Raw genomic sequence first — 13818 nt, 5'->3', positions numbered from 1 at the left:
TCAAACTAGGGTGCAGAACATTATCTTTATGAACTATGCTATGCCAATTGACCAAATTGACCCACAAGATTAAGGCCCTAATCCCTCAAAACCCATGAGGTGTTTGGCTATGTTTAGGAATTGTCTGTAACTATGCTCCCTAGTCATGTACTCTATTTTATATGTGAATATATATGCAGCACACACTAACATGTCTATATTATCTTATCTATATTACAGAAATACCTAAACATTGTTGCTGTTGTTATCACTGAGTGCCGCTGAGTCGGTTCTGACCCATAGCGACCCTGTATATGGTTTCCAAGGAGCGACTGGTGAGCTTGAACCGCACACCTTGCACTTCAAACCAACTTTGCAGTCCAGCGCCCACAGCGCCACACCACGACTCCCGCCTAAACATGCACATACACATATTCACACGTTTACCTCTACAGGGTAGGTATGAATCAGAACCACCACCATAGATCAGCATACATATCTCCCAATGTAACCACACACACATTTTCTGGTTTGGGTTGCTATTATTGCTGTTGCAAAATTGTGTATGTTGTGGCTTTTACCAAAATTGTCCCTAATTCTTATTTACTTTTCAGTGTCTTCTCGTACCTCGGTGGTCAGGCTATGCTGACTTCATTCACCCTTTACCACCACAAAAACTACCAAGAGTTTAGTATCTAGAAGGAGTCCTGGTGTAGTACTGTAGGATAAGCACAGGACTGCTAATCATAAGATTGGTGGTTCAAACCCAACAGTCATGTCTCAGAAACTCTATACAAATTTAGAACTGACTTCATGGCACTTAAAAATTTATCTAGAAAGTGAGTATAATCTGTATTTTTAAGAAACACTACTCGACAGCACTTAACAGCAGCAACAAACTCATCTTCTGAAAAGTTTGTGGAAACACAACCTAGATCTTGCAAATCATCTATATTTTTTTGACTACACCAAGCTAATCTTCCAACTACTGTCCATATATAAATATTCTGCTTGACATAGAAAGCCTTATTGTCTCAGTCATACCTTGTTCAGTGGTTACATCATTCTTCCACACCATTCTAACCCACAAACTTACCTATTCCTTGTTATTTTAAGCTGTTGAAAAATCTTTTGACAGAATCAATGCCTTCCAAATAACTCCAATAATAAATTACTATTGTAGATTTATTCCACTTGTCTTAAGAATCCTTCTAAGGCACCAATATTGCCTTTAATCACATAGAAACAATAAAAAAATCTTGTAAGGATAAAATATTTTAAAAATAAAAATTTCTGTTTTAGTCTGACAGAAATAAAATGCCTTAAATACTAGTTATTCAGAAAAAAAATTCTTTTTTAAACACTGGACCGTCAGTACTCTCTATATTTTAGCATCACTGGGAGCATTCTAATTATGAATGATACTTGGGTGGAATAGAAAAAACTGCATATAAGTTTTTTGTTTCATTTTGTTTTTTCATCCACCCAGAGCCTAGATTAGGTTCTTCTATTGTCCCACATTTCCCACAAAATCAGAGTCTCATTCCATAACAGCTTCAGTTTCTCAGAGAGTTCCAATTTAAATCTTACTCTAGAATCTACAGTTGCTGATGAAGAAAATGCTACACTATAAATTCACCAATGAATCAGAAAAATAGGTTAAGTTAATCTACATAGCAGGAAAGCCAAAGACAAGGCCTACAAAACTATTAGGCCATTCCACTTTCACACAAAGTGAAGCTCCCCAGAGACATTCAAGAGTAAATTTGATTTTATATTTGGCTTCTAAAAATAATCAAATAATTGGTCTAATATGGATTATAACGGCTCTTTAATTTCTCCTGTCTTAAACTAGCCTTTAATTACTTCAGAAAATAACAACCTTAAATATCTCAAAGAACTTATGATATTAAATGTGTACGATTTAAATGATTAATTCAGAACCTTAATAGTTGAAGAGGAGGCACTGATGTGACTTTTCACCTGTTTTTTAAAGCTGTCATTTATTGTATTGTGTTTATTACTATAATTTTTTTACTCATCAATAAGTAAAGTATACTTGTTCACCTTTCACTTTCTAACTCAATGACCAGAAGGACGAAGAAATAAAAATCCGTAAATTCACATGTAAGGAAACCATAAAAGTACTAGGCTCTTTTGCTTTCTTTAACTGTGACTAAAACAATTTTCTACTGCCTCAAATATTAACTGAATCTTAAATTCATCCTTTTTTCATATTTTATGTAATTATTTTAAAAAGAAAAATGTGAGTTACTGCAATTAGCCTTACGTAATGCTTTTAGAAATGTATCACCAATTCTGCTAACAAGCCTGCTCGAGAAGGAAGTAACGTTGGTAGAGACTTATAAAGCTTGAACATATCCAGAAAAAAGAAAATGCTTTGTGGGATAGCTATTATTAATTATTTAAAAACATCTTCAATAATTTTAAAAATAAGTGAAATGGCCAGATATACAGCCTACTGCTTTTTTTTTTTTTTAGTGGCACATAGATCCATTAAAATAAGAATTTTTTTAGAACATTTATTAGTCAACATTTTACCGCTTGCAGGCTTTAAATTCTTACACAATGACCCACTGAGACTTGAAAGAACCTGGGGCTTTTAAGGGGGAGGAAAGGAGAGCATGGTCACTGATTGGTTATTACAAGGTTAGCGACTTAAATACACACTTGCACATTTAAAGCTGTGTGTACATTTTAATGATTTCAAGATAAATGAAAATGTTAACTAATTAAAAGGCATTTGGCAACCAATTTATAAGTTCAGGTCAGATTTCCAAAGAAGAAAATAAGCTTATTGCAAAATGCAGTATGTTGCTACCTACAAACCTTTGGCTAGAATTTCAACTACAGAGTCAGCTTTTTTTTTTTTTTCATAGTCTCAGGAAAATTATGTCATTACGAAATACGAAAATAGCTATGTAGATTTCGAACACCAAAGTGAACAACACATGCAATACATTAGAATTATACTTCTTACAATGTATAAGATTAAAGAGCTGAATCTCAACTGCAAAGACTAAATCAAGTGCCAGTAAAACAGACCAGCAACATGCCATTTTCTAGCAGTCATATGTGAAAACACAGATGAAATTAAATCTAAGTCCTTAGACTTACACACTTCATTTTCCATCTAAATACATCTAAATTGTGAAGTTTATTCACATAAATATATTACTGATACAATTAAAACACAGAAAACAGTATTTAAAAGCAGATATACCCTTGTCCTTCCAATTTTTCTTCTGACCGTCCATCTCTTGTCACGATCTGCCCTCCAGGTGCAATGATCAATTAGGCATACCAACAGCAAAGCTGTAACTGCAGAAACCTACTCCCTGAGACATGAAATATCCATTTCCTCGACTGAAGCCTGCAGTCTCCTCTGCTGCACAACTGCAGCAGGACTCAAGTCACCTGACGTTTTCTGGGTGTGGAAGTCTGACGCAGTGCAATCTGTATCTAGGCTACTAATTCTCAGGCATGTCTGCCTTCATTCTATCTGTTTATAGTTCTGGTGGTTTGCTTGTTGCTCATACCAAATGGAGATGCATTTGCAGGGAGAGAGGCAGATTACCAAAAGAAAGGGAGAGAAGGTTGTTCTTTCACAGAATGTATTTGAAATGCACTAACAGCCATGTGTATTTTTGGTGGGTGTTTTGTTGTTGTTGCTGTTTCTGACAGGTGGTTGATTATACTGTTGGTTTCTAGTTTCACTCAAAACTCTAAAAGCAAAGGGTGCTCGATAAGATAAAAGGCTGATCCAAAGGAGGGTAATAGTTTACATTTCAAGCCTGGGAAATGCTAAGTTCTCTTCTTACTTTCTCCTCTATGGTTATTAAGGCTTTAAGTAGTCAGCATTTTGCACCCAAATGGAGATGATGAGAGGAGAATCACAAAGTCAGATTATTGGTGTTTACAGGATATATGCTACTGACATACAAAAAAGTTTTACTCAATTTCAGCAATCTCATCTTTCTACTATATTTTTTCCTTTAAAAAACTTCATTAATTTCTTACCTAATTTATGAAAATCCTAGAGCCTTATAAATTTCTAAATCATCGCCTGCTCCTACTCAATCTTTCAATAAATATTTATTAGACACCACCACAAGTACTATTAATAGGTCCTTAGCTTGGGGAGAAATATTCAGAGGCTGATTATATCATTTGCTTTGGGAAAACGGCATATGAGCAAACTAAAATTTTACTGATAACTACCAAAAAAAACCAAACAAACAAACTATGCTCAACATTTTAAATATTTTCTTCAACTTTATAGAACTGACTTTCATTACAATGTAGAATATCATCTTTATTAATATTCTACAATGTATTTAAATCTAAGCAAGCAGAAAAAGCAGCAAATATTAAACAATCCAAAATGCTTAGATGTTTAGAAACGTATGTACCTTATGTATAAAAGTACATATTTTTAAGATTGGATAGCACTGAAATAGAGATATTGTCTAGAACTTGCTGCAAAACTGTGTGGGCTGCAAAATCCTTTAATATCAGAAGTGGCTTGAGTGCTGATGACTCATTTCTTTCCCTATCCGCCTCTCTAACTCTTTGAAACATAAATTAAACAAAGCATTTTTAAAGAGTCCAATAGTTTCAACTCAAGAGTTAATATTTAACTCAAAACTTTATACATCTGTCCCTGGCACAATCTGATATTTGCGAGCCCTGTCACCTTGTCACATGTCATGCTGAAAATGCCTATTCACTAAACACTGAACTTCTGAGACAGTATTTTTTTTTTTTTTTTTTAGTAACAAATTCCTTATAACTGAAAGCTAACAAGTACTTTAGTATCTGAATGAAGCACTCACACACAGCACCCAAATACTGTTTCCAAGTCAGAGTGCTACATTTATAGGAGAGAAAAAAGTTTATTCAAACAAGGGTATTTATTATTTCTACTATTCTCATTTTCTGTGGTACTAAGTCTAACATTTGAAAACATAGTCTAAGCGTGGCAGTCCTGGTGTGGCACTGTGGGATACCCACTGGACTGCAAGGTTTTCAGTTCAAACTCACTAGCCACTCCTCAGAAACCTATGGTGTTGTTGTGAAGTGCCGTTGAGTGGATGCCGACCCACAGTGACCCTGTACATGGTTTCCGAGGAGCAACTGGTGAACAGCCAGCCTTGCAGTTCAAATGGCTTTGCAGTCTGGCGCATTAATCCACAGCGCCACACCAGGACTCCCAGAAATCTATACAGGGGTCAATAGGAGAGGGAATGAACAGCACTTAGCAATAACTACTCATCTAAACATACTGAATGGAGTCCTGGTGTGGCGCTGTGGGTTAATGCTCAGACAGCAAAGCCATTTGAACTGCAAGGTCGGCAGTTGAAGCTCACCAGCTGCTCCTCAGAAACTCTATACAGGTTTGGTATGGGCCAGAACCGACTAGACAGCACTTCACAACAAGAACATACTGACTAATTCATGATAGATTTAAAAATCAAAATAAGAGCCCTAAACTTCACAGTAGGAAGTCCTGGTGTGACACCATAGGTTAATCACTGACTGGGCTGCTAACCGAAAGGTCGGCAGTTCAAACTCACCAGTTGCTCCTTGGAAAACCCTATACATAGTTACGGTGTGTTGGAACCAACTCCAGAGCACTTAACAATAACAGAAATTCAGAGTAAGCATTTCTACCTTTGTTATCACTATTGTGAGCCACAGAGTCAAGTCCAAAACATACTGACTGTATATACAACATAGTGGAACTGCTCCGTACGCTTTCCGAGGATGTCATCTTTATGAGGGACTTCTGGTGTGGTGCTGTACGATCAGCACTGGACTGTGAACAAGGTTGGCAGTTCAAACCCACCAGCTGCTGCTTGGAAACCCTATATAGGGTTGATAAAGAGTTGGAACTGATTCGATCTCATTTAACAACAACCTTTATGAAGGCTGTCACACTTTTTCTCACAAAGCAGCTAGTGGGTTTGACCTGTCAACCTTTTTGCAGCTGCGTGCTTAAACACTGTGGTACCAGGACCACTACACCATCTCCACTGTCTGCTGCTGAGTCAACTTCCAGTCAGAGTGACACCACATGGCAGAGTAGAATTGCCTCCAAAGGATTGTCTAGGCTGTAATCTTTATAGGAACAGATCACAAGGTCTTTCTGCCAGAGACAAGGGCTTGGTTCAAACTGCTGATCTTTCAGACAGCAGCTGAGCACTTACCTGATGTGCCACCAGGGAATCTTTCTATCGTATATCCCATTGCCAAACCACCACTATTGAGTGATGACTTAAAAGCCCCGCCCCAACAGGGTTTCCAAGGCCACAGGCTATAAACTTTCCCAGAGCAGATGGTCACATCTTTTGGTAGGTTAAAACCACCAACCGTTCAGTTAGCAGACAAGCACTTAACCACTACTTGATCACGATGAGGGCTCCTTTTCTACCCTGGACATGCTTACTGCTTCTGTGTTCTATCGAGCTGATTCCAACTCACAGTGACCCTGAAATAGGGTTTCCAAGGCTGTGTATCTTTATACGAGCAAACAGTTTCATCTGTCTCCTATGGAGCAATTGGTGGATTTGAATTGCTGACCTAGCGGCTAGCAGCCCAACACATAACCCACTATACTACTACCACCAGGGCTCCTTATGGAACAACATCTAATTCCTTACTTTGTATGGTCTGTGCAATTCAAGTTACTATGTTTAAGGGGAACCACCAAGTCATGGAAATCAATTAGTATTTACTTATTTCTTAGGAAATGTTTAAACTAGAGTTGCTTTAACCTTTGGTAAGCTAAGCATTTTACATTTGGTAAGCTAAGCAAGAAAGTACTTAGTTTGAAATTTTTATATAAATTTGTTCAAGCTGTGAGGTCACATGGACTGTTTGTTGTGAGTACAAAATGAGTTAGTATGTCCAGAAGACCTTAGAATATTACCTGGTCAAAAATGATAAGTGCCGTTGAGTTGGTTCTGCCTCACAGCAACCAACCCTGTGTAGGGTTTCAGAGGAGCATCTGGTGGTTCTGAACCACCACTTATCCAGTGCTTAGCCGATAGTACCACACCAGGGTAAAAGTAGGCCCTATCCTGGTATGGAACCGACTCGATGGCACATAACAACAACCACAACAACAACAACAACAATCCTGGTATGGTGCTGTAGGATCAGCACTGGACTGTGAACCACAAGGTCAGCAGTTCAAACCCACCAACTGCTCCTTGAAAACCTTAGCAAGCTTACAGAAGGCTTGCTAAGAGTTGGAACTGACTCCGCGGCATTTAACAAAAACAACGCTGTGAGTGCTACTCATTTACTATTATTAATGTGATAAAAATAGCCATGAAACTACAAGGAAACAAGGTATGTACGACAATCTAAGAAAGCTCATATAAGCCATTCAGTTTGAGGCAATAATTCACAAACTTCTCTAAACAGACATGTTTCCAATACAATATACAAAACTTATTGTGCTTCTCTCCTATTTCTAGTCTTCTCCAGCTGAAAAAAAATATGTGTATGCATAGTTTTTAAGCTCCTTGATGTTGTTGGGTTCCTAACTCCATATTAAATCTCAGCTTAAGAAAAAAAAATCTTAAAATTGTATCTTTATTTGTTTTCTCTCAAGCATTTAACACATTTTAAGAAAATAAAATCATTTCAAGGACAATTTTCATTTAAAGCAGAGAGATTACAGCTTTCAAATGGAATTGTAATCACTTTGGATAGAAACTCATTTTTCCTTCAAAGCAAATGATATAAAAGCTTCCAAAGGATGAGGCTACAGAAGTCTCCTTCACTTACAAAAAGAAGTAAATAAAAGTACTGTCTGAATTTTAAATCCTGTTGCATACTGTGTATAGGGAGGGGGGCGAGGGAAGGAGGAGTGTCTACTTTTCCTAAACTCAAAATCCGTTATTTCTTAAATAAACTGTTCTGTTTGGCAACTTCCCATTCTTCAATATCCCTACTTCCAAGGCCACTCGCCACTCTCCAAGCATAACAAAAAGCCTCTCTGAGCATGTCTCTAACTCCTTTCCAATGGGTGCCATGAATTAAAATTACCTACTCTTCCTGCCTTTATCTTCTCATATCTCAAATCAAAACTCTTGCTTTCTTAGTGCATTTATCTCAATAATAGGAAAATCATATTAAATCAATTTCTACTAACAAATTTAAAAGTATGCCTTTCTCTTCAACCCTCTCAAAACAGAATGTGTGTGTGTACTCATATACATGTAGAGACTGGTATCTAAATGACAGGATTTCAGACAAAGAGAAAGCTATTTTGATAAGTGACCCTGTATAGGGGTTTCCAAGGTGCAGCTGTTGAGTTTGAATGGCCAATCTCATGGTGAGCAATCCAGTGCTTACAGTACAGCACCACACCATCTGCGCCGGTCTTCTAACATATTACTCCTTTTCCAGTCATTTCTTTTTTCTTTCCTTCCAAATCCCAAAAACCTCAAGCTTTTGTTTTGCTTTGTTTTCTTTACAATGCTTACAGAAGGGGAAAAAGGTGACAGAGAACAGATATTTGGATTGAAAGTGCTACTCTCTAAGTTGCAAACTGATGTATATTATTCATAGCAGCTAAAATTATTTCTACTTTCTTGCAACAGTAGTCTTGAAAAAGAAAAGGAACAATTATAATCAAAGGTAGTTTAAAACTTGTTTTAAAATGGAATTATTCTGAGCTACACAAAGTTATGAAATTAAACATGTCTCATTTCTGAAAAGTACTAAATTAAAAAGGCCTATCATATGCTGTCGACTCGACGGCACTTAACAACAACAACAATGGACTAAATTACAGCAGTAAGTTCAGAATCAAACCTAAAAAGGAGAAACATTAATCCATAAAAATGAGTAACATACGCTAAAAATGGCAACAAATAATAAACATTTTCAATTCTGTAAACAATTTCACATAAATTGCTAAAAATGAATAATAAAATCTATTGGGGGAAAAGTGCTCAACAATGAGAACTAAACAATGCTAACTTCTTAATGTTACAATAGAAAACATTTTGGAAAACATATTCTAAAGATTTCCAAATATTTTAACATTCAGAATTTTGTTAATTATTAGTCATTAGGCTCTGAGTAGATCTTTAATAATACTAAAATATTCCCTGAAGTGCATAGGCTTGAGGAATCCCCAAAGTCATTTCCTAGTGTTTTTATAATCAGTAGTGTGAGTCAAACATTTGTTTGATCCAGAACACGGCATCAAAACTCAAAATTATTAATACTTATTATTTATTACTATGAAATAAGTATCTATAACTCACTAAATGTCTTTCCCCAAATGAATTTATTTGATATGGTCACTTTAAAAACATTCTAGATACCTTGTTTTCTATCTATGACACTAGATGGCACCAACACACAGTCTAAAATTGATTTCCTATCAGCTGCTCCTTGGAAACCCTATATATAGGGTTGCTGTGGGTTGGAAGCTACTCAACGGCACTTAAGAACAATTTACAGAATGCACACTAACAGAGACAGAGCTCTCAATATTCTGACTATTCCACGGGATTGTTGTCTGGCACCGGAGAATCAGGTAAGAGTTCTGGTGTAGCGCTACAGGATCTGCACTGGACTGCAAACCACAAAGTCAGCAGTTCTAACCTACCAGAGCTCCTCCTTGGAAACCTTGTATGAGTGAATCACAATGAGTCAGAACCAACTCAGCGGCACTTACCAACAACATAATGGGATAGAAAAGCAACCCTACAACATCTTCACAGCCAAAAAGGCACGTGGGAATAAATGACCTCCAATCAAAATTTTGGAGTGCTGGTGTGGATCAACACTCCACCACAGGTCTGTTTGAACAGCAAGTCGATGGTTCAAACTTGCCAGCTGCTCCTAGGAAACCCTACAACAATCAGAATCTAAAATCAATTTTAATTAGATCAGAACTAAACACAAAAATGAAACTATACACAATCAGTGAACAAAGTTATAGATTTTTCTAAATGACAATTTAAAATACCCACTAAATGGTGGGGCGCTGTGGGTTAATGCACTGGACTGCAAAGTCGATTTGAACCACAAATTGGCGGTTCAAGCTCACCAGCGGATCCTCGGAAACCTTATACAGGATTGTTATGAGTCGGAACCAACTTGATGGCACTGAACAGCAATGAAGTATGTTAAATGAAAGTAATAGCTTTTAGAAAACTAGGGGGAACCTATTATATGACAAAAGTTAGACTCCTTTACAGATGAAGCAGTCTCACAAAACCCAATTACAAAAAGGTGAACACCTACATTTACAAATGAACATTGGGCATTAACAGGCAATTCATATAAGACATGCAAATGGTCAATAAATATAAGCAACATATTTACATTCACTAGCAATCAAAGATCAAAAGTGCAAGATATTATTTTCAGCTATCAAACTGGTGAGGGTTTAAAAAATTACCAAGTGGAATTTGTCTGGAAGGATACATAAGAAGTAAGTCCTAGTAGGTGACTGGGAAGGAGCATGGGATGGCTAAGCAACAGAGATGGGAAGACTACTGTCACTGTACTTTCAACATTTTTTTCAATTATACTAAACGTTTTAGTATAAATGTTTCAATTATACTAAAAACGTGTTTTCTTACATTATTATAGGGGTAATATTAGTACAACTTTGTGGTGACTAATTTCTGTTGCAAGTCTTAAAAAGGCTCAGACCCACTGATCCAGGACTTCCACTGCTAGTAACTTAGGGTAAGAATAATATTCAGACATGCCAAACATATTTGAATATGAAAGACCACCCACAGAATTATTTATAAATTAAAAATGAGAGCCAATCTACAGGTTCAAAAGCAGAACCAACTGGTTACATTATATACATACCATGAAGCATTAGATATTATTCTCCTACATGCTTTTTAAATGATAAAGAATTTTAAAAAGTCTGTACAATATATATTAACTTTCAAACAGTATAATTATATGTAGGATGATTCCAATTTTACAAAACATTTACTTTTTTCATTACATCATAAAGTACTCATTTGCATAAAACAGACTAGAGGAATATCTTGTAAAACACTGACAAGGATTGTGTATGGACAATATGATTATGGTGGTGCTGGTGTACCATGTAGTAGGTTCCGACTCATTGTGACCCCACAGAGGGTTTACGAAGCTGTAAATCTTTACAGGCACAGAAAGCCTCATCTTTCTCCTACAGAACAGCTGGTAGTTTTGAACTGCTGACCTTGAGAGGTTAGCAGCCTGATTCTAGATGACTTTTTCCCACCATTTCACAAATTTTTACAATGAGTATATATTACTACTTACGGTTGTTTCACGTACTATTGCTATTCTGACTTCACTGATACGTAACATGTCCCTGACAGAATTTTTTACTACTAAAATTACTGAAACTCAGAGAGAGTAACAATTGTGTCCCAGGTTACACAGCTAAATCAATGATAATGCCAGAATTAAAACTCAGTTTTATGATGATTTTTAGAATGAAGTTCTTTCAACCACTCTGTATTTAACAGAAAGATGAGGCTTTCTGCTCCCGTAAAGATTTACAGCATCAGAAACCCTGTACAGGGTCTCTATGAATCGAAACTGACTCCACAGCACAGAACAACAACAACATCTTTTATGATACCTGTTTTGTTATTTGTTTTCTATCTGTTTTAATCCCTACAGTAGCACTTAATGTTCTCACTGACTTTACAATGTCACATTTAAGTAAATGTATACTTCCTTTATTAACAATTAAATTCCAATTTAGTGACACTGTACATTTATCATAGCCTTCTAGGTAAAGATAGTTTATTCAATTTTTGCTAAACATATTAATTTTTCAGGGTACTTAACTCACCCATAGACGCTGTAGGATAACCACTGGACTGCTAAATGCAAGTTCAGTAGTTCTAACCCACCAACCAAGGAGCTCTGGTAGAGTAGTGGTTACGAATCGGGCTGCGAACCTTAAGGTCAGCGGTTCGAAACTACCAGCTGCTCCGCGGGAGAAAGATGAGGCTTTCTACTCCCGTAAAGATTTACACCCTCGGAAACCCTGTACAGGGTCGCTATGGGTCGGAACCGACTCGACGGCACTTAACAACAACAACAACAACCCACCAACCAGCAGCTCCTTGGAAACCCTATACAGGGTCTCTCTTTGAGTCAAAGGCAACTTGAAGGCACCTAACACCTTACAAGCATTCAACAGTAACTGTTCACCATCATATTCAAAATTCATACAATTATCCAAGTGTTCTAAATATGCTCACTAAAGCTACAGCTTAATTGAAGTGCCTATAGTAGCTACAATGCATTGTCACGTACACTATCAAAAGAAAGCTTTTATCCATGAACAAATGTAAAATGTATATATAAACCTGCAACTTAATTTTTAATTCTTTACCTAGATAAATGGATTCTTTTTAAGTGAGTTCTTTATTATACACTTGTTAAGAGCCAGAGAGTCATTTCTGACTCATAGTGGCCCCGTATAGGCTTACCAAGGACCACTCAGTTAGCAGTCCAGTACTTATCCTACAGCATATCACACCTGGACATACATAGTTAATCCCAGATATCATGTAGTTTAAGAATAATGAATAAATAAAGAACTTTTGTGGTTGGTTTATACTTTACTCTTCAATGGTATTAGTAAGTTAGTAAGATACTTTCGACATCCTGATTATGAATTGAAAATACTCTGCAGTAGTGGCAACCCAGCAAGACCAACATGTTAAACAATCACTATCAATACGATCTTAGTGATTTGAACAGACATAATAAATTTTCTTTACCAATGAACTACCAACAACAAACAGAGAGCAACTGTCTACCCCAAGAGGATTATTCACTCTCCACACAGTAGTCACAGAATGCTACACTAGGTCTGACATCCCTTCACATATGGAAGATCACATAAGGAGAATATAATACTGATAATACATACATGCATAAATAGAAAGGGAGAGTCAACTGACAAATGTGGTACGAGTATTCGAGCTTAAAAAAAAACCTAACATTTTGTAATCATCATGGGTGGTAAAGATTGAATAGAGCAAGAATCATTGATGAATACTAAATTTACACAGGCCATTTTGACAGGGAGCAGGATATTTGCATGGTCTTAAAGTGTCACCTCTCATACTGCAAAGAGTGACAAAAAAACCCGACCATAATTATACAAATAAGAAATCAAGGACCACACTGGCCAAATGACCAAAACATTTACCTGACCAATGAGAGACTTTCGGAGAGCAGTAACATACCAGGGGAAAGACACACACAATCTACAGCATTATTTCAACCATGAATCCTTAACTTCAGTCTATTCACTAAGAAATATCTTCAGAAAGGTTAATGTCATAAATGACAAAGGCTGGAAATTTCCCAGACTAAAGGGGTCAAAGGGCATAATTAATTCAATACCTGACCTTGAAGTGAATCTTGTACTAGTGGGAGAAAATATGCAATAGAGGACATGATTAGGTCAACCAATAAATTGGAATACAGATGGCAGAAAACAAAGACATATTTTATCAAAATGAGTTTACGAAGTTGATACCTACACACTGAGGTTACCATTAAGAGAGTATCTCTATCTGAATGAATCTACGTAGAGACCTGGTTTCAGATTATTTGGGCAGGGGGTGGGGAACAGGGGGTGGTGGGGTGGGGTGGTGGTGGTGGCAGGTTAAAAAAAAAAAGGATGCATTTTTATATATCCATATCGAGTTACATAGTTAGTGCTGCAAGATTGGTCCCTCAGATTCAAAGAACGTAATTCAGATTCACAGACTGGGGAGGAGCTGCCTCTTCCAAGTAGAG

General features: G+C 36.8%; 1 protein-coding gene across 5 annotated transcripts in view; it reads right to left on the bottom strand.

The window, feature by feature from the left end:
• RTN4 (reticulon 4) overlaps window positions 1–13818 on the bottom strand; it is an 85885-nt gene that overhangs the window by 38049 nt on the left and 34018 nt on the right. The window contains exon 1 of one of the 5 annotated variants that reach the window (XM_006873533.1): window positions 3224–3485. The exons of the other annotated variants lie outside the window; for them this stretch is intronic. Coding sequence (XP_006873595.1) covers window positions 3224–3257 — 34 coding nt within the window. The 5' untranslated portion in view covers window positions 3258–3485. Of the gene's footprint in view, window positions 1–3223; window positions 3486–13818 lie in introns of those variants that run through there. 5 annotated transcript variants of the gene reach the window in all.

Source organism: Chrysochloris asiatica, unplaced genomic scaffold (genome assembly GCF_000296735.1).
Source record: "Chrysochloris asiatica unplaced genomic scaffold, ChrAsi1.0 scaffold00245, whole genome shotgun sequence".
NCBI lineage: Eukaryota > Metazoa > Chordata > Mammalia > Afrosoricida > Chrysochloridae > Chrysochloris > Chrysochloris asiatica.
The sequence above is the reverse complement of the archived record's forward strand: the minus strand, read 5'-3'. Positions and strand labels throughout refer to the sequence as shown.